This window comes from Sciurus vulgaris, assembly GCF_902686455.1.
Source record: "Sciurus vulgaris genome assembly, chromosome: 7".
Taxonomy (NCBI): Eukaryota; Metazoa; Chordata; class Mammalia; order Rodentia; family Sciuridae; genus Sciurus; species Sciurus vulgaris.
This window is the reverse complement of record NC_136467.1, coordinates 127,372,522-127,390,416: the sequence shown is the minus strand read 5'-3', so window position 1 is coordinate 127,390,416 and position 17,895 is coordinate 127,372,522. Positions and strand designations below refer to the sequence as shown.

At 40.0% G+C, this 17,895-nt stretch overlaps 2 protein-coding genes across 14 annotated transcripts in view; one reads left to right on the top strand and one right to left on the bottom strand.

Annotated features, from left to right (window-relative positions):
* LOC306666723 (uncharacterized protein ZNRD1-AS1) overlaps positions 1-11,208 on the bottom strand; it is a 31,225-nt gene extending 20,017 nt beyond the window's left edge. For 4 of the 11 annotated variants that reach the window (XR_013765371.1, XR_013765372.1, XR_013765373.1 and 1 more), the window contains exons 1-3: positions 11,102-11,203; positions 10,161-10,260; positions 7,553-7,628 (exon numbers count right to left, since the gene is read on the bottom strand). Coding sequence is in view for 1 of the 11 variants with exons in the window: in XM_079148953.1 (XP_079005079.1) it covers positions 6,430-7,185; positions 7,553-7,628; positions 7,877-8,106 (1,062 nt within the window). In the remaining 10 variants the exon portion in view is untranslated. Of the gene's footprint in view, positions 1-5,292; positions 7,186-7,552; positions 7,629-7,876; positions 8,553-10,160; positions 10,261-11,101 lie in introns of those variants that run through there. The other 7 variants (XR_013765367.1, XR_013765368.1, XR_013765369.1 and 4 more) reach the window with 5 other exon arrangements.
* A 177-nt stretch (positions 11,209-11,385) lies between these two features.
* Positions 11,386-16,512, top strand: POLR1H (RNA polymerase I subunit H). 3 transcript variants are annotated; one of them, XM_079148945.1, is made up of 5 exons: positions 11,386-11,526; positions 11,882-12,037; positions 12,274-12,374; positions 14,040-14,149; positions 16,294-16,512. In XM_079148945.1, exons 2-5 carry the CDS (start codon positions 11,902-11,904, stop codon positions 16,316-16,318), a joined length of 372 nt encoding a protein of 123 aa, XP_079005071.1. In that variant the 5' UTR covers positions 11,386-11,526; positions 11,882-11,901; the 3' UTR covers positions 16,319-16,512. The 3 variants fall into 3 exon arrangements, with proteins under 3 accessions (XP_079005071.1, XP_079005069.1, XP_079005070.1); XM_079148943.1 differs by lacking the exon at positions 11,386-11,526 and adding an exon at positions 11,577-11,766; XM_079148944.1 differs by lacking the exon at positions 11,386-11,526 and adding an exon at positions 11,580-11,760.
* Positions 16,513-17,895: the final 1,383 nt, after the last annotated feature.

The window sequence follows — 17,895 nt, the reverse complement described above, 5'->3', positions numbered from 1 at the left end:
TATGCACTCCAAAACATTAGGCTATTGGCAATTCCAGGTTCACAAAACCTGGGGCACACCAACTGTTCTTAACTCCACCTGCTGGGATGGCACACCTAACACTCATATTGTTTTCCAATTTGATGCCTACGTAATCACTATTCCACAAGATTTCATCACAGGATGCTACTCCCTTGGTTGGGAATGAGAATATGCTTCCCAACACAAACACATATGCTTCAAACACAAACAAATGCTTTCAGTTAGTAAAGGTAGCCCTGATGAGGCTTACTGTCCCTGGTGGTCCTGCAATCACATTCACACAGGAGATCCAAGATGGTGGACTAGAGGGAGGCTGCGTTCCTTGTGGCTCCATAACTCGGGTTTCAAGCAAAGGATCTCTGTTTCTTGGTGAGGCAGTTTTTGCAGCTTATTGATCCCCTGCTGTTTATCCCATTTGTCTACTGTCATCACCTGCAGTCTGCCAGCATATCGACTACTTTTTTGAGTGCAGATTGCTCACTGTCTGGTGCCTACCATCCACCATTTGCCTGCCTCTTGCCTGTCCATCGCCTGCCTTTCACCTACCCATCACCCATCACCTGAGGTTCACCTCCCGATCATCCAACAGCAGTCAGCAGACCGACCTCAGACAACCAGTGGAGCATCAGCTGCCTGCTGTTGCCTGGAAGTTCACTGTCACAGTACCTGCAGGTTTGGTTACATGTGGCTGCCGCCATTTTGAGACAACAGCCAGAACTTGTAGGACCCCTGGTTGGACTGACTGAGTCTGTCTCCAGGATCCCTCAGCCCCACCAATCACTCCCCGCCTCCAGGGCCCTCACATCGACTGACTGCTCCCCGCCACCAGGACCCCCAGACCCACTGACTGTGCCCTACCATCAGGACCACCAGACCCACTGATTGCACTCTGCCTCCAGGATCCCGCAACCAGACTGACAACACCCACCGCTAGGACCCCTGCCTGACCAACTGCACCCCGCTTCCAGGACCTCCAGCCAACCACGCCCACACCCAGAGCTGTAGCTCCCCATTTGCCAACACATTTTGAAGCCAGAGCAGCCATCTTGGATAATACTAGAAGCTGTATCTCCCATCTTTAGGCGGGGCAAATCCCATCCTGAGACGCCTGCTGGAGATTGGAAGCTCATTGTCAGGTACCTCTCATACATCAGGCTACTGAAGACTGGGAGGTTTGAATACTATATGACTGTTAGAGTGTAGATTTTCTTTTTTTTTCTTATTGAAAATTTTTAAGTTTCTATTTCTTTACTTTTCTCACTCTCTTATCCTTTTGTTTACCTGTTCCCTCAGTCTCTTTCTCCCTTTTCCCATGTTAACAACCAACTTCTTTTGATTATACGCTCATTCTTTCTGTGATCTAGAACTTCTATATATTCTTTTCTTATCCCATTAACAGCTACTTCCTACATCCCTCTGCATCCTCTTTGTCCTCCATTAGAAACTAGACCTTATTGCAAATATATTTGTTATACTGAAGATAATAATTGAACTCATTCTGTTTATTATGACAATATTGTTAATCTCCTCATAGGGGCTATTTGGTTTCGGGTTGCATACTGTCTGAACCGGGCACTGCTAATGTTGATCTCCCCCTTAAAGAAAAGGTTTTGGAAACTTATAGGGTCACTATAAGCCTATGGGGGGAAACTGCAATACCCCAGAGATCCACACTGCTAGAGGGGAAGATAAATGAACAACATGAAAAAACAAGGGAAGAAAATGATCCAAACAAATCTAGATTCTATATTAATAGAATCCAGTGACAGTATAATAGAAGAAATGTCAGAAAAGGACTTCAGATTATACATGATTAAGATGATTTGTGAAGCAAAGGATGGGATAAGAGAGTAAATGCAGGCAATGAATGATCATACCAATAAGCAGGATTGCAAACTGCAGGAAACAAAAGAGCATTTCAACAAAGAGATAGAGATTCTCAAAAAAAAAACAAAACAAAACAAAACAAAACAAACAAACAAAAAAAAACCAAACAGAAATTCTTGAAATGAAGGAAATAATAAACCAAATAAAAAACACATTCACACAGCTACCCCAGAAATTTACTTTCTCAAACTTTGTCCCCCACCAACTGTAAAAGTGACCAATGTAACCCTGACCTCAAAATCCACTCTGGAACTCTACCGTCAAGGCCGGGGTCTACACAGATGGGCAGGAAAGATCCAGCAGAAATAACCTAAATTATTAAGGCCTACACACAACCAGTTGACAAGCCAATACACAATGTAGGTTAAACCACCACAAACACTTCTAAACCTACACCTAGACTTCCTCTACTCACATTTCTCAACACAATCTTATAACTTTTCAACAATCTAACCCATCCTATACTTCTGACTGCTGGCTTTGCATTCCTCTTACCCACGGCTCATTGATAGCAAATCCTATCCCTTCTCCACACACTTCCAATTTAACCTTTCTCTTCACCAATTCCTCATGTAATTCCTTGCAGCCACTTTATTCCAATGTTTCCTACTTTGCTGCACACTCCCTCACCCTATGTCTCTATTCCACTATGTTACCTAACAGTTCCCTGTGCAACAAAACCTACAATGTCACCCAGTCACTCCAGAGCCAATCTGGCACTTTCTTCCTCTGCAGAAGCTCCATTCTTTGCTGCCTGATACACCCTATTTCCACCTTCTGCCTTCTTGTGCTCCTCACACCAATATAACCATATACTCTGAAGGGGAGGCTGAACTGGCCCTTTCCTCCCGCTCCTGGACTCCACTTCAACGTTCCAGACACAAAAGAGCAATTCTTGTCCCAGTCCTTATTGGATCAGGCATACTGGCAGCAGCTGGCAAGGGGGTAGCAGGAATAGATACAGCCATCCATCTTAACTATAAACTCTCCCAAGAACTGAATGAGGACTTTGAGTGAGTGGCAGACTCCCTAGAGTCTCTTCAAATCCCAGTCATCTCTTCAGCCAATGTAGTTCTCCAAAATAGAAGGGCCATTGACTTGCTAAAGGCCAAGAAGAGAGGCACTTGTGTCTTTTTAGGAGAGGAATGGTATTATTTCGTTAACAAATCCTGAACAGTACAAGAAAAAAAATAGCTGAACTTTGGGAGAGCATCAAGAAATGCTCCTGGGAACAGCAGCAGTCATCTCCCTGGAACCTTTTGGGCCAGACTCTCCCTTGGCTGTTCCCATTGATGGGCCCTCTCCTTACACTCATCACACTGTTCTTAATAGGACATTGTCCGATAAATTGCCTGAAAATGTTTTTACAAGATCAAGTAAAGGCACTCACCAATCAGACTGTAAACCAGCTCTTCACAAGCCACTATAGCCTTCTCCCTGAAGTTCCAGCCTAAACCCTTCTTTGTCCCCATTCAGCTCAAAAAAGCCAGAATGAATGATGCCCCTTATCATTATAAGGCAAAAGGCCAGAATGTTAGGTCCTTAGGCCAAAGTAACTCCATTTTGAAAATCAGCACCCACCATCTTAAGGAGTCCCTAATTACCAAAACCACAACAAAGATGCCAAGTAATGATCACAGGACCAGATTTTTTTTTTTTTTAAACTACTTCCTTATACACGACTATACAGTTAAGAAGTTTTTTTTCACCAGGTTGCTGCACCTTACAGAATGGCAGCCTGGCAGATATTCTCTGTCAGTAAACCATTGCTTGACTCAGCTGTCTCTCTCATAATATTTGTGCCAGCTACCCTAAGAAAAACAACTGGCAAATTTTGTCAGTTTTTAATCCACTGATGTTCCTGATTGCAAAAAGTGTATGCCATGTAACCAGTATCCAAACAATGTTAGCTGAATGAATGATTGACATAAAGCACCTCCTTATTTTACAGACAGTATCTTTATTAATGGAACCTCAGACCAAAGGCTGCTGTATGGCAGCTGCAGTACAATGTCCTCTCACACTGACATCAGGGATACTTGGGCTTTTCTCACAAATGAGTTTTGATTGGTCATGAGTGTCTAACAAATGACATCTTTCCACTCAATCCTTTGATAATCTATTTTGAGGTATAGCTTTTGTCTATACACATTTTATACTCACCAAAGAAATAAGAATGGTATTGTGGGGCTAGTGAAATGATTATTTAAAACTACTGTCTTGCTGGGATTAAAAGATTCTGTAAGTCTCAGAAGAGGCTAGGAGCCCTGGTACACACTTATAATCCCAGTGACTCTGGAGTCTGAGGCAGGAGGATCACAAGTTGGAGGCCAGCCTTAGCAAGATCCTGTCTCAAAAAACAAAAAACAAGAAACAAACAAACAAACAAAAAACCAAACAAACAAACAAAAAGGGCTAGGGATGTAGCTTAGTCGTAAAGCGTCCCTGGGCTTAATCCCTACTTATAAAAAAAAAAAAAAATCAAGTTCAAGTCCAGCCTGACCAAGATAATAAGACCTCATTTCAAAATAAAAAATAAAATGGTCTGGGGATGTAGCTCAGTGGTAGAGTGCTTCTGGATTCAAACAAAAATTTTGCAGGATCTGTGTGTGAAGGAAAAAAAATTATGTATATCTCCTACCCCAGCAGTATTGCAGATTGAACCTGGGGGAACTCTACCACTAAGGTACATCCCCAGCTCTTTTTAAACTTTTTACTTTATTTATTTATTCATTTATTTTTTGGTACTGAGGATTGAACCCAGGGGTGCTTAACCACTGAGCCACATCCCCAACACCTTTTTATATTTTATTTAGGGACAGGGTTTCGCTGAGTTGCTAAGTGCCTCGCTAAGTTGCTGAAGCTGGCTTTGAGCTCTTGATCCTCCTTCCTCAGCCTCCTGAGTCACTGGGATTACAGGTGTGTGCCACCGCGCCCAGCTAAAATTTTTACTTTGAGACAGGGTCTTGCTAAATTGCCAAGGTTGGCCTCAAACTTGTGATCCTGGAGAGTTGCCTGGAGTTCATGTGGATATATTGCCACAGAGAAGAAGGCCATGTTTTACACATACCCCTTCCCTGGTGACCTAAGCTACTATGGCTTGGTGCCATTTTAAAACCAGACCCACAGCTAAAGTGTATCCTTCCCTAGTAGTCAGAGTGTATCCCTATTCTTGAGACTCACTCTTATTGCACCATGCTCATAAGGGTGGCTGCAGCACCATGACCTCAGCTGCTCAAGAGTGTAGGCCCAGCAGAAAGGTCAAGGCCCTGAATTCCCTTGCACAGAAGGAAACCAGACACACCGTTGTTGGCCTGCATGCACCTGTTCCCAGTCCTATAGCAAGCCAGGTTGGCCCCATACCCCTACAGCTGGTTGATACAATAATGTTCCAGTAACAGAATGCCCCCCAAAAATGAAATTTATGAAATGTCTGAAAAGGAATTAAAAATAATTATCTAAAGGAAACTCAGTGAGATACAAGAGATAATTCAGAGAAGTCAGGAAAACAATTCATGATCTGAATGAGAAATTCAATAAGAAGACAGATCATAAAAAAGAACCAAACAAAAATCTTGAAAATGAAAAACTCGGTGAATGAAAATTTAAAAAAAAATGTGTCAGAGCTCTAACAACAGACTGGATAAAGCAGCAGAGAAAACATTTATCATATTGAAGTGTGAACTTAGGAGTGCTCTACCATTGAACTACATCCCCAGTCCTTTCAATTTTTTGAGATAGGGTCTAAGTTGCCCAGGTTGACTTCAAACTTGTGATTCTCCTACCTTAGCCTCTAGAATAGCTGGGATTACAGGCATGAAGAAAGAAAATCTGAACCTAATGATAGTTCTTTTGGTTTCTGAGCTCAGTCAAAAGGAAAAAGATAAAGAATAAAGAACAACTAAAGAAGAAAGAGAGTCTGAGAGCCTATTGGGCACTATTAAATAGACATCTGAATTTTGAGAACTCCAGAGAAAAAGAGTTGTAGAAAGATAACAGAAAACATATGTAATGAAATAAGACTTGGAACTGCTCAAGTCTTGAGAGATATGTACGTCTAGGCCCATAAAGCTCAAAAGATCCCAATTATAGACTCAACCTGAAGAGGTCCTCTTCAAGGCATATTATAAGCAAGCTGTCAAAAGTCAAAGACAGGGACTGGAGTTACAGCTCAGTGGTAGGGCACTTGCCTACTCTCACTCAATCAAGGTCTTCCTAATGGGGGAAACTGACATATATGAAACAACACATATTAATGCTTCACAAAAATCACAATCCACCCATAAATTCTATGAAATATTATCCTCACTTTACAAATGAGGAAATTGAACATCAAAAAGGATAAGCAACTTTAACAAACACAAAGCAAGTAAAATAGCTAAGTAAATTTTCAAGTTCAGAACTTTGTTATACTTATATATGTGATACGAATGGGAACAATGACCATACCCTTAGGAAAGACAACTCTTGAGAAATTAAGGTTCATTTAAGACATGATTTCATCATAAAAGCATTGAAACTTTACTCTTTTATTTTTCTTATTTGACTTTTCAAAAAGGGTGGCACAACCAAGAATTTCCGTTGATGTTGCTTTATTACTGTCTCCACTTCCTCTTTATTCTGAGACTTTTCCATAAGAATATTCACCTTAATTCGACTTCTATTGCGAGGCTGGAAAAGTGGATATGCAACAACTCTTTCAAACTCTTTTGTCTCTTTCTGTATTCTCTCTTGTTTCTCATATGTAGGTAGTTGGCTCTGACTTTTCCTCAAGATTCTTTCCTTGAGTCTTTGCTCTATAAGTTCTCTCCCTCGAATCATACGTTCCTGATGATCTTTAATTTGCATTTGTTCTCTCTCATTTACCTGCTTTCTTCTCTGTGCTTTTGGGATGCCATGCTTTTCTGGCTTAATTTTTGGTAATGTTGTTGTACTTAGGAGTCTTGGTTGTCTAAATGCTTTGTTTTTAAATTCCCTGGCCTGGCCTGTTTGATGCATGTGCCTTTGTATCTGTTTCCTCTCTCTCTCAGGTACCCAATAGTACTGTTTTTGTCCCTCTCTGCTTTGAGTTGTTTTCTCCTCCATTTCTGTATTCATTTCATTGCCTGTCTTCTCTTCTTTCAACACTTTCACTAATCTTTTATTATAATAAGACTCTGCTTTGGCAAGCCAGTAGTCAAGAGAAAGAGTTTGCTCCCTACAGAGTGTTTCATACTCCTCTTGACATTTTCTAGTCATCAACTGTCTTGCTGCTGTTGTATGCACGCCACCTAGATTCTGTTAAAGTGAGGTTCAGAATTTTATAATGTGATCATTTTTTTTCTTTGAACATATTTAAATAGGAGCTTACCTTTCTTACCAACACATGCTTTTCTACTTACTTTAGTGTAATAATTTTAATATTATCCCTTCACTTCTAGGAAAGCCTGGCAGCTCCAAAACTAAAGTACCCACAAATGATCAATAAATAGTTTTAAAAATATATAATGCTGGCAGTTGTCAAAATGATATTTCACTTTGCAACTATGGAAATGTCTGGGAAACACTGCCTGTGTGTACATGATACCTGAAGGTGTTACTTGGGTGCCTAAAGTTCCTTCTCTGAGTAGTTCCGAACTGTATGATATGAATATAGTTTATTTACCAAAATCTTTTTCTCCAGTGGAGACTGTTGATCTGCAGCAATCCTAGGGTCTGTAGATGCTTTTGCCCAAGCCAATCTGGAAGGTTAAAAAGCAAGGGTGGATTAAAATGTGGGTGATGTCAACATATCTTTGTACATATTGTCTGGGTCAAAGACCTCAAGTATTTTGGCCAAGACTAAGAACATTTCTCGCGCAAAGAGAAAACCTGCTAATAGGCAAGACTATACAGGCAATGGGGAACCACTGCATTCCTAAAGTAGAGACTAATGAATGCTCTTTTAATAAGAAGTGGATCTTTCCTTTCATATGAATTAAAAGCATACTTCTCTCGTGGACTCAATGTGAACCATTCTGAATCTTGTAATGGGGGTTTCAAGAGGGAAGAAACAGGCTCCTTGGTGAAGTATTGTCCAAGTACACTTATACCAGATCGCCTAGTCCCCTGGACTCTTTTGTCTTCTGGTATCATTCTAGACTCCAGTTTTATCAGTTCATTATCTTTCTGTAGTTTCTTGAGCCGGTCCCTCTGTGCCTCTATCAGTACATACAGCATCTCTGCTCTCTAATGTTTTGTTCTAAAATTCTGTTTTTATTTGATGGCCCACCCCTCTGCTTGGCTGCCTTATGCTGGTAATCATCCTTCATCCTAAATGCATTATGAGACCACTCTCTGTTGAACCCCTCATGATGGGAATTTATGGTTACTTTGGGTTTATTTATAGGGCAGGCTTATACCAACACAAGACTACCAACTTTTTATGTGTTGTCCTTGAGTTTATGTGACTAACCTGAGTTTACTGTGAGGTCATACTTAAGCCATTGAGGATGCCTGACATATGCCTCTGAGCCTTTTATACCATTGATGGTTAAAAGCATGGACATTAGAGGCTGGGACAAGGCTAAAAGTAATTCCATTACTTTCTAGGTATGTGATTAAGGACAATTCACTTAACTTCTCTCTGGTCGATTTCCTCATTTATAAAAGATAGAAGACAAAAAACTACCTCTCGGGGTTATAAAAAACAAATGTAAATTAGATGTAGAGATTATAACACAATGCTTGATGTACAGGAAGTTCTCAGTAAATGGAAGCTATCTGTCCTTCACAAGTCAAGCCCCTGATTCTCTGTGAAGTCTTTCCAGTCTACTTTGTCAGTGATTTTGCCTTCCTCTAAACACTTAACAATATTTCTACAGCTCATCTGAAAATCAACCATGGTTTACATTATGATGTTTGTATATAACTTTTAATATTTGGATATTAAAATTTAGGCTTATAAAGATGGGAGCTATAATTTAGATATAAAAAATAATGATTTATCTATATTATTGGAGGGGATCTGGTATCTAATATTTGGTCTCACTGACATCTTTTGGTACTGGGATTGAACCCAGGGGCACTTAACCACAGAGCCATGTACCAGTCATTTTTTATATTTCATTTAGAGTTAGGATCTCATTGAGTTGCTCAGGGCCTTGCTAAGTTGCTAAGGCTGGCTTTGAACTTGCCATCCTCCTGCCTTAGCCTCCCAGCCTGCTGGATTACAGGCATATGCCACCACACCTGGTGTTCTCACAGACATTGAAGGCACATTCTTATTTGTCTATGTACACCTAGCTTGAGATTAAAAAAAAATGACCATCTTTCATTTTTTTGCACATACTAATATAGTACTTAACTTTAGAGTCTGTAATTCCAAATTGTCAATACTAATGATTTGATTGCTGAGTATCCTCACCATATAATATCTAAGCATCCTTCTCTTATATTCACCATAACATTGTATCTATTTATTTATTAAAGCATTTATCAGTCTTCCTTAAGGTTTATAGACATACTTGTTTTACATGTCTGACCCAGGAGGCTCCCATTTTGTACTTACTAATGCACTTTCATTGTGTTCTAATTATTCTTTTGTGGATCAAGGATCCACAAAAATACACATATTTCAACTTTGTAGTCCCAGGCTCACTCAAAGTCTGACATAGGTCTTCAATATTCACCATAACATTGTCTATATCTTTTTATGAAAACATTTAGCAGTCTTCCCTGAAGTTTATGGGTGTTTTATATTTCTGACCCAAACTCTCACATTTCATACTTAGTAATGCACTTTCATTGTGTTCTTCTTATTTATTTTTGTGGTACTAGGGATTGAACCCAGGGGTGCTTTATCATGAATTACATCCTCAGTTCTTTGTATTTTTTATTATGAGACAAGGTCTCAATAATTTGCCCAAGTTGGCCTTAAACTTGCAATCTTCTACCTAAGCCTCCCAAGTTGCTGGGATTAGGCACATGCCACAGCACTGGGTTTCCCCTGTATTCTAATTACTCAGATTTCAACTTTGCAGTCTCAACTTCAGCTCAAAGCCTGGCATAGGTGTTTAACAAATATTTATTAAACAGACTGTAAGCTTTTGTTTGGAAAAGGGCATGTCTTATACTGTTTGTATTCTTTTATTGTATTTTGTTAGTAATAGACTAGTGGGTGTTCGCTGAATATCAAACTATAAAGGGCAGGTTGGTGAGCAAGTATGACTAATTTCAATTTCTACTTTGAAAGGAAAAAGATACACAGAAAAGTGAAAATAAAGACTGCCTACCATTGGATGCGGTGGACGCTCGCCTGTGATACCATCTATTCTGGAGGCTCAGGTGGGAGAATTGCAAGTTCAAGGTCAACCTGGGGAATTTAGCAAGACCCTATCTCAAAATAAAAAATAAAAAGGACTGGTTATTACTGTAGTTCAGTGACAGACACCCTTGGGTTCAATCCCCAGCGTCATCAAAAAAAGAAAACAGAAAAAAAGAACAAAACACCTGCTCATCATCATGGGCAATTTTTTGTAAGACAAACAAAATGACATCTAATTCCAGGGTTAAGTGAATATGGGGCTTGTCACTCCATAGTAGCTTGCTCACAGTCTTAACTCCTTCACCATAAAGTCATATTTATTGCAGAAAAATGTAGCTAGATATCTTTCCCAAGGAAAGACCACGGCTTGAATCCTTCGGAAAATATTGATGACTCCAGAACTTTTACATGAAGGAGCTTAACACAGCTATCGGATTGGATGGTGCTAAGAGGGCTGAAATGGAATTAGAAAACTGATTTAGAAGCTGCCTCTTTGGGACAAGTTTCTACTTACACTCTAGCCTACAAATTTTCTACAGAGACTTATTCTCGTGTTTTATAAAAGAAGAGAGGAATGTCAGCTGCCACCTAATGAATGAGAACAATGATTCAGAGGAGTTGGACAAAAGGGAGGTAGGGGAAGATGGAAGACAGTCATAACTTAAAGCAAAACTCGACCTAAGTCTTATGAAATCCTACCTAAGGGGCGTTCTTGACTAATGCTAGCCTCCCTTAGCTGGCAGGACCCTAGGAGAAACGGGCCCCCATCTCATCTGTTCACCATCCCCAAATTCCGATCTCCTTCCCAAGCGACCCATTCCATCCCTGATTCCTTTCGCCTCTCGGGGACCGGACATCTTCCTCTTTCTTAACACTCATCACTTCCTGACCCTTAAAAAATTGACTCACCTCTTCCAAGTGCCCTGAACTATCCCCAAAGAACGCGATGCAAGCTGGCTTCCGGAGGGAGCCCATGCTAGAATAGGAGGGACCAGCCAACACTACAAATCCCAGAACGCTTAGCTTTGTTTTCAACCACTGCGCAGCCGCAAAAGAGAAAGCCAGCTGAGGAACGGTAGGAGTTGTAGTTCACAAACCCGACCTACAGTATTCGGTTAAAATTTTTTTTTTTAAATTACGTTTTTCATGGGGACCGCTCCCACCTCGTGACTATGTCTCTGTAAGATATGATACAGGAAAAAAAAATCTCAGGACTGGGTCCTAGAAGTCCTGATTACTCGTGATTCTTACTCGACTAATCAGTATCGGGCCAAACGTGGAGTGGGACAGATACCTGTCAGAGAAGTTCCGCTTCTTCCCTAACTCTGGAGAAGGTTCGCGATTAATTATGACATCCGCGACTGATTATGACGTCACGGCCAAGCGAAACTCAAACGTGTTGACGCTCTAGCGCACCACGTGCTCGCTGCCCCTCAGTGGGTGCAAAGCCGGCGCTCTAGCCGACTGGAGTCCGAGTCGCCTCTCTGTCCCAAGAAGGGTCCCAACTCCCTCAGTTCCTGACAGCCTGGGAATTTCGGGCTTCGGCTCCTTAGTCGCAGAGCTAGGAGGCATGCGTGAGGGAAGGGCGAGAGTTATCTACCTTCTGGGGCAGAACAGGAATGATCCCTACATTGGAAGGAGCTTCCGCTTTATCATTTGCCTATTAATAAACTTTTTGTTCCTTCCTAGCCCTCCGACGCTTGTCCGGCATGGACCACGCCAGTACCTGCCCTAGCTTTCAGTCGGACTTGGATTTCTGTCCGGATTGCGGCTCGGTCCTGCCTCTGCCCGGGCCTCAGGATACGGTCACCTGTATTCGCTGTGGCTTCTCCATCAACGTGCGGGGTGAGGAGCTCCTACGCAGTGGTTCCAGCTGAGGGTCCAACATGGAAGGGTTGGAGGCTGGGAATCTTAAGAGTGGTTGGACGGGGGAGGGGAACCTTAGAGCCGAAGTCAGGGGCTCGAACATTTAGTCAAGGGAGGAAACATAAAGGGAAGAAATGTAGTGCCTCCTGGGCTAATTGGGAGGGTAATGCGGACCCTCTGCTCATTTCTACAATGAGTTTTTACTGCCTGTACAGACTTTGAAGGGAAAGTCGTGAAGACCTCAGTTGTATTTAACAAACTGGGGACAGCCTTGCCTAGATCGATGGAGGAAGGACCTGAGATCCAGGGACCTGTGGTAAGTTGCTGAGATCAAAGACTGGCGCCAAAAGGAGAGTGGGAAAGTTATGGAGGTGTGATTACAAAGATCTAGAGTTTTGTTCTCAATTCCATGAGATCCCACCCTTCTTTCCTTTATCCTCTCTGGCTTCCACCTATGAGAGAAAATATAATCACTCTTGATTTTTTTAGTGTGACTTATTTTGTTTAACATAATGCCCTCAAGTTCCATCCATTTTCCTACAAATGACATAATTTCATCTTATTTATTACTTGAATGAGTAAAACTCCGTTGTGTACATTTACCATATTTTCTTCCTTCATTTCTCCATTGAGCGACACCTAGGCTAGTTCCAAAATTTCACTATTGTGAGCTGCACTGCTAAAAACAGGTATGCATATGTAGCTATAGTATGATATCTTTAATTATTTAGGATAGACACCAAGGAGTGGGACAGCTGGGTCATATGGTGGTTCCAATTCCTAGTCTTTTGAGGAAACTGCACATTGATTTACATAGTGGTTGAATTAATTTACATTCCCACAAACAGTGTAAAATGTTCCTTCACCCCCTCATTCTCATCAACCTATTGTTTGTATTCTTTTTTAAAATTTTATTCTAATTAGTTATACATGACAGTAGAATGCATTTTGATACATTGTATACAAATGGAACATCCTCTGACTGTACATGGTGCTGAGTCACACCAGTAGTGTAATCATACATGTATATAAGGTAATAGTGTCTGTCTCATTCAGTGGTCCTTTCTATCCCCACTGCCCACCCCTCCTCTCACTCCCCTCTGCACAAAGTTCCTTCATTCTTCCCTACATCCTCCCCCACCACCACTACGGATCAGCATCTGCTTATCAGAGAAAACATTCAGCCTTTTGGTTTTTTTGGGATTGGCTTATTTCACTTAGCATGATGCAAATGCCATAATTTCATTATTCTTTAAGGCTGAATAATATTCCATTGTTTATATGTACCACATTTTCTTTATCTATTCATCTGTTGAAGGGCATCTAGATTGGTTTCATAGTTAAGTATTGTGCACTACTGTTTGTATTCTTTTTTTTTTTTTTTCCCTGGTGCTGGGGATCGAACCCAGGGCCTTGTGCATGCAAGGCAAGCACTCTACCGACTGAGCTATCTCCTCAGCCCCTACTGTTTGTATTCTTGATGGCTTCCATTCTAACTGAAGTGAGATGAAATCTCAAGTGTAGTTTTGATTTGCATTTCCCTAATTACTAAACCACTGTTGAACATTTTTTCATAGATTTGTTGGCCATGTATTTGAGAAGTGTCTATTTTAGTTCATTTACTCATTTATTAATTGGGTTATTTGGTTTTTTTTCGATTTTTTTTTTTTTAAGTTCTAAATGTATTCTGGATTTTAATCCTCTATCAGAAGAATAGCTGGCAAACATTTTTGTCCTGTTCTGTAAGCTCGCTCTTCACATTCTTGTTTCCTTTGCTGTGCGGAAGTTTTATAATTTGATGTCATGCCATTTATTATTTCTTGGTATTATTTCCTGAGCTTTAGGGAGTTTTGTACCCAATTCTAAGAGAGAACAGGTCGGGAGAAGGTTTTTAGATGAAGGGTGTCTGAGGAATGTGATAGCTTGATGTGAAAAGTAGGGGGTAGGATGAGGCCTCCCTAATCTGCCAGTTTCTCTCTAGGTTGACAGGCGCTGCTCTCAGTGTGGTCACGAGGGAATGGCGTACCACACCAGACAGATGCGCTCAGCAGATGAAGGACAGACTGTCTTCTACACATGTACCAACTGCAAGTAGGTATCCTTTCCTCTCCCTCTGCCCTTTCTCAGTTTGTTTACTAACTTACAAGCTAAAGTGAGACTTGTACTAAACAATTGTTTTCTTTGGCTCCATCCCTAATAGGTAAATTTGTGGCCTTTTTAATATTTTTTTTAAATGACACTTATACCCCTTTTTATAGTCAGTGAACTGGATCTTGTAAGGTATTTAAAAGGAAATTTTAAAACCCAGGCAGGTATTGATTAGTGATCAGCATGTTATGCTGGAATCTTCAAATGCAATCAAAGTAGTTTTCCTTTGATGAGAGAGTCATGCATGAAGTAAAGAACATGGGCCTGGTGCATTGGCACTCACCCATAATCCCTGCTACTCTGGAGGTCTAGAGACTAAGGCAGGAGGATTGAAGTTCTAGGTCAGCCTTGGTAACTTAACAAGACCCTAACTCAAAATAAAAAAGGACTGGGGGTGTAGCTCAGTAGTTAAGAGCTCCTGGGTTCAGTCCCCAGTACCAAAAAAAAAAAAAAAAAAAAAAAAGGTCTAATAAAAAGAACATGGGCTTTCTACACGGTTTTAAGAAGTCCTTTTTGTCTTTGGTGTTCTGCAGTTTTAATACAGTATATCAGATATGGCTTTCTTTTATTTATCCCGAATAATTTGGAATTTATTAGACTTTCTGAAGCTAAGAATTTTTTCTTCAACCTGGAAAATTTTCAGCTGTTATCTCCTTTAACATTATTTTTCTACCATGTTTTCCTTCCTGCAGGTATAATTTGTTGTTTATTAAATTTTCTCTGTATCATCCATTTTTATCACCATTTCATATTTTCTATCTCATTTCTCTTTATGCTACCTTCTGGGTAATTTCATCAGGTCCTTTTTCTAGGTCACTAAGTCCATCTTCAATTTATTTCAGTTATTATTACTTGTTATTATTGATTTCCACTTAATTATTTTTTCAAATATCCTGATTTTTAAAAATTCTCACTCCTTAATCATATTTAAACTGCTCCTTTTATTCTTGTTTTTCTTTCTTTTTTGACCCCCTTCTATCAGAAACCCTGCTCCTTTTTTTCTTTTTCTTTTTTTTTTTTTTGGTATCCAGGATTGAACTCAGGGGCACTCAACCAACTGAGACACAGCCCTGTTTTGTATTTTATTTAGAGACAGGGTCTCACTGAATTGCTTAGCACCATGCTATTGCTGAGGTTGGCTTTGAACTTGGGATCCTCCTGCTTCGGCCTGCTGAGTCACTGGGATTGTAGGTGTACACCACCACACCCAGCTGTTCTTTAAGTGTATATTAAATAACAATTAAACTTGTTTTTTCTGTGTCTGATAACCACAGTTCTTGTGGGTTTGATGCTGCTATCTGTTATTTCTGCTGGTTGTCTCAGGGATTTTTTGTTTGTGATTTTGGAATATAAGATCAAGTTTTTTAAACTTCAAGTCCAGGGGTGAATGTTGTATTCTCAGCATTTGTTCTTCTTCAAGTGCTTTGAGGAATTACCAAGCTGGGATAACCACTTTCTTTGTTGTGGCAGTGCTGGGAATCAAACTCAGGATCTTGCCCATGCTAGGCAAGTGCTCTTATCACTAAGCTACATGTACCCAGCCCCTAGTAGAATCACTGTAATAAATTCTTGGCTTCATATTTTTAGGAACATGCAGGTAATATGAATTTTAGCAGCAAATTCATGTAAAGGCCAGCTTATAGAAGAAATTCTCACAGTATTTTCTCTCCTCTACCTATTGAGGCAGTGAAATTCTTTTTTTATGAGCTGAAGTATTTAATTTTTTCCCCCTTTGGTTATAATGGGAACAGAACTCAGGGCATAGCACATACTGAACATACTCTCTAGCCCAGACCTACCCCAGCCTGAAGTTTTAAATTTTTTATGAGGTCCAGTTTATTCATTTTTTTTTCCTTTTATGGATAGTGCTAAGAAAATATTCACAGTTTTTTGGGGTAATAATTAGATATAATATTAATCCCAGCATTTTCAGTTGTTTTGAAGTTGGAATTGGAGGATTGTTTAAGGGAAGTCCTCTATAATGCATAAAAAAAAATCCTTTCTTGATTATTTTATTGATTATCTCATCTTAAGTTGCTAGAAACTCTTCCTTTGGTTGAATATTACAAGTCCTTTCTTTTTCCTAGGTTTCAGGAAAAGGAAGATTCTTGATATTTTTTTCTGGGCAACTCTACAATACATCCCTCCTCTTCCTTGGAAGGTGAAGGATATTGGTTCTTAGATGCCTTCTATCTCCTCTGCAGTGTTTTGCTCCCAGAAGAATCAGATCTTACATGGGACTACCATTGGTCCCCCACCTACTACTTTCCCAGTTGAATTTATTAAAGTTACATTTTTCTAAAAAACTTGAACATGTATATAATTTTTAATTTGTCTTATTCCAAAAGGAACTTAAATTAGCTTATTAAGAAGAAAAATACAAAGGCAGAATAATGAAACTCCAGGAGTGAGGCTAATGTAAAAAAGCCCAGCACAGAGGCACATGCCTGTAATCCCAGGGACTTGGAAGGCTAAGGTAGAAGTATTGTAAGTTTGAGATCAGCCTGGGTAACTTAGCAAGACCCTGTCTCAAAAAATAAAAAGGGATGAAGATGTAGCTCAGTGGTACAGTGTCCCTGGGTTCAATCTCCAGTATTGTAAAAAAAGAAAAAAAGTAATTTTAAGTATTCCCTCACTTGTCTAAATATGTTTGGTTCCTGATTATAAGGAAACAACAACTGGGTATTTGGATAGTGAGAGATTCAAAATAAGGGGTTTAACCAGATCTATTTGGTATATAAATTTAGACAACAAAAAATTAGATACCCAGGGATGGGCACAGTGGCATACATACAATCCCAGGGACCCAGGAGGCTGGGGCAGGAGGATTGCAAATTTGAGACTAGCCTTAACAACTGAGTCCCTAAGCAACTAAGCAAGACCCTGTCTTAGAATTAAAAATGAAAGGACTGGGGATGTGGCTCAGTGGTAGAGTTCCCCTGGGTTCACTTCTGAATACAGCTCCCTGCCTACCCCCCCCCCCCCCAAGATACCAAGGGATACATAGACATTTTGGAAGTTTTAGTTCAGTTACTCTTGTGATTAATATATACTCATTGTAATAGACTCTCATATAGAAAGAAACAAAAAAATCAAAGGAATCCCACCTCCCAGAGATAACCAAAATATATATGCTTGTGTAGGTATGTGGAGATTACATTTTAAAAAATGGGCTATGTAGTATACATGCTGATTTTATTTTTCTTTTCCCAAAACTTTCCGGGGAAACAAATGCTATATCCATTGTAATAGACTCTCGTATAGAAAGAAACAAAAAATGGAAGGAATCCCACCCCCAAGAGATAACCAAAATATATGTGCTTGTATAAGTATGTGTGGAGATCACATTTTTTTAAAATGAGCTATGTAGTATACATGCTGATTTTTTTTTTTCTTTTCCCCAAAACTTTCCAAGGAAACAAATGCTCTACCAGGCACAATACAAAACATTCAAATTTTGATTTCTGGAAACCAGCATCTATGCATTCTTTGATTTAAACTATGAACAAGGGATGAGAATAACAATGATTATCTTGTTGTATGGCCCTTGATATATTCAGAGCTCTTAAACATTACACTATCTTGTTTTATTTATCCTCACAACTTGCAGATGGGCAGGGCATTCTTCCCCACTGTACGTTTGACTGTTCTGGCAGTTGACCCCTTGACCCTTTCTGGAAATCATTTAC

Excerpts from the sequence above, each read along its gene's own strand:
- POLR1H (XM_079148943.1), top strand. Across the intron at positions 12,038-12,273 it reads CTTCTCCATCAACGTGCGGG|ACTTTGAAGGGAAAGTCGTG; the intron begins GTGAGGAGCTCC and ends CTGCCTGTACAG. Across the intron at positions 12,375-14,039 it reads CTGAGATCCAGGGACCTGTG|GTTGACAGGCGCTGCTCTCA; the intron begins GTAAGTTGCTGA and ends GTTTCTCTCTAG.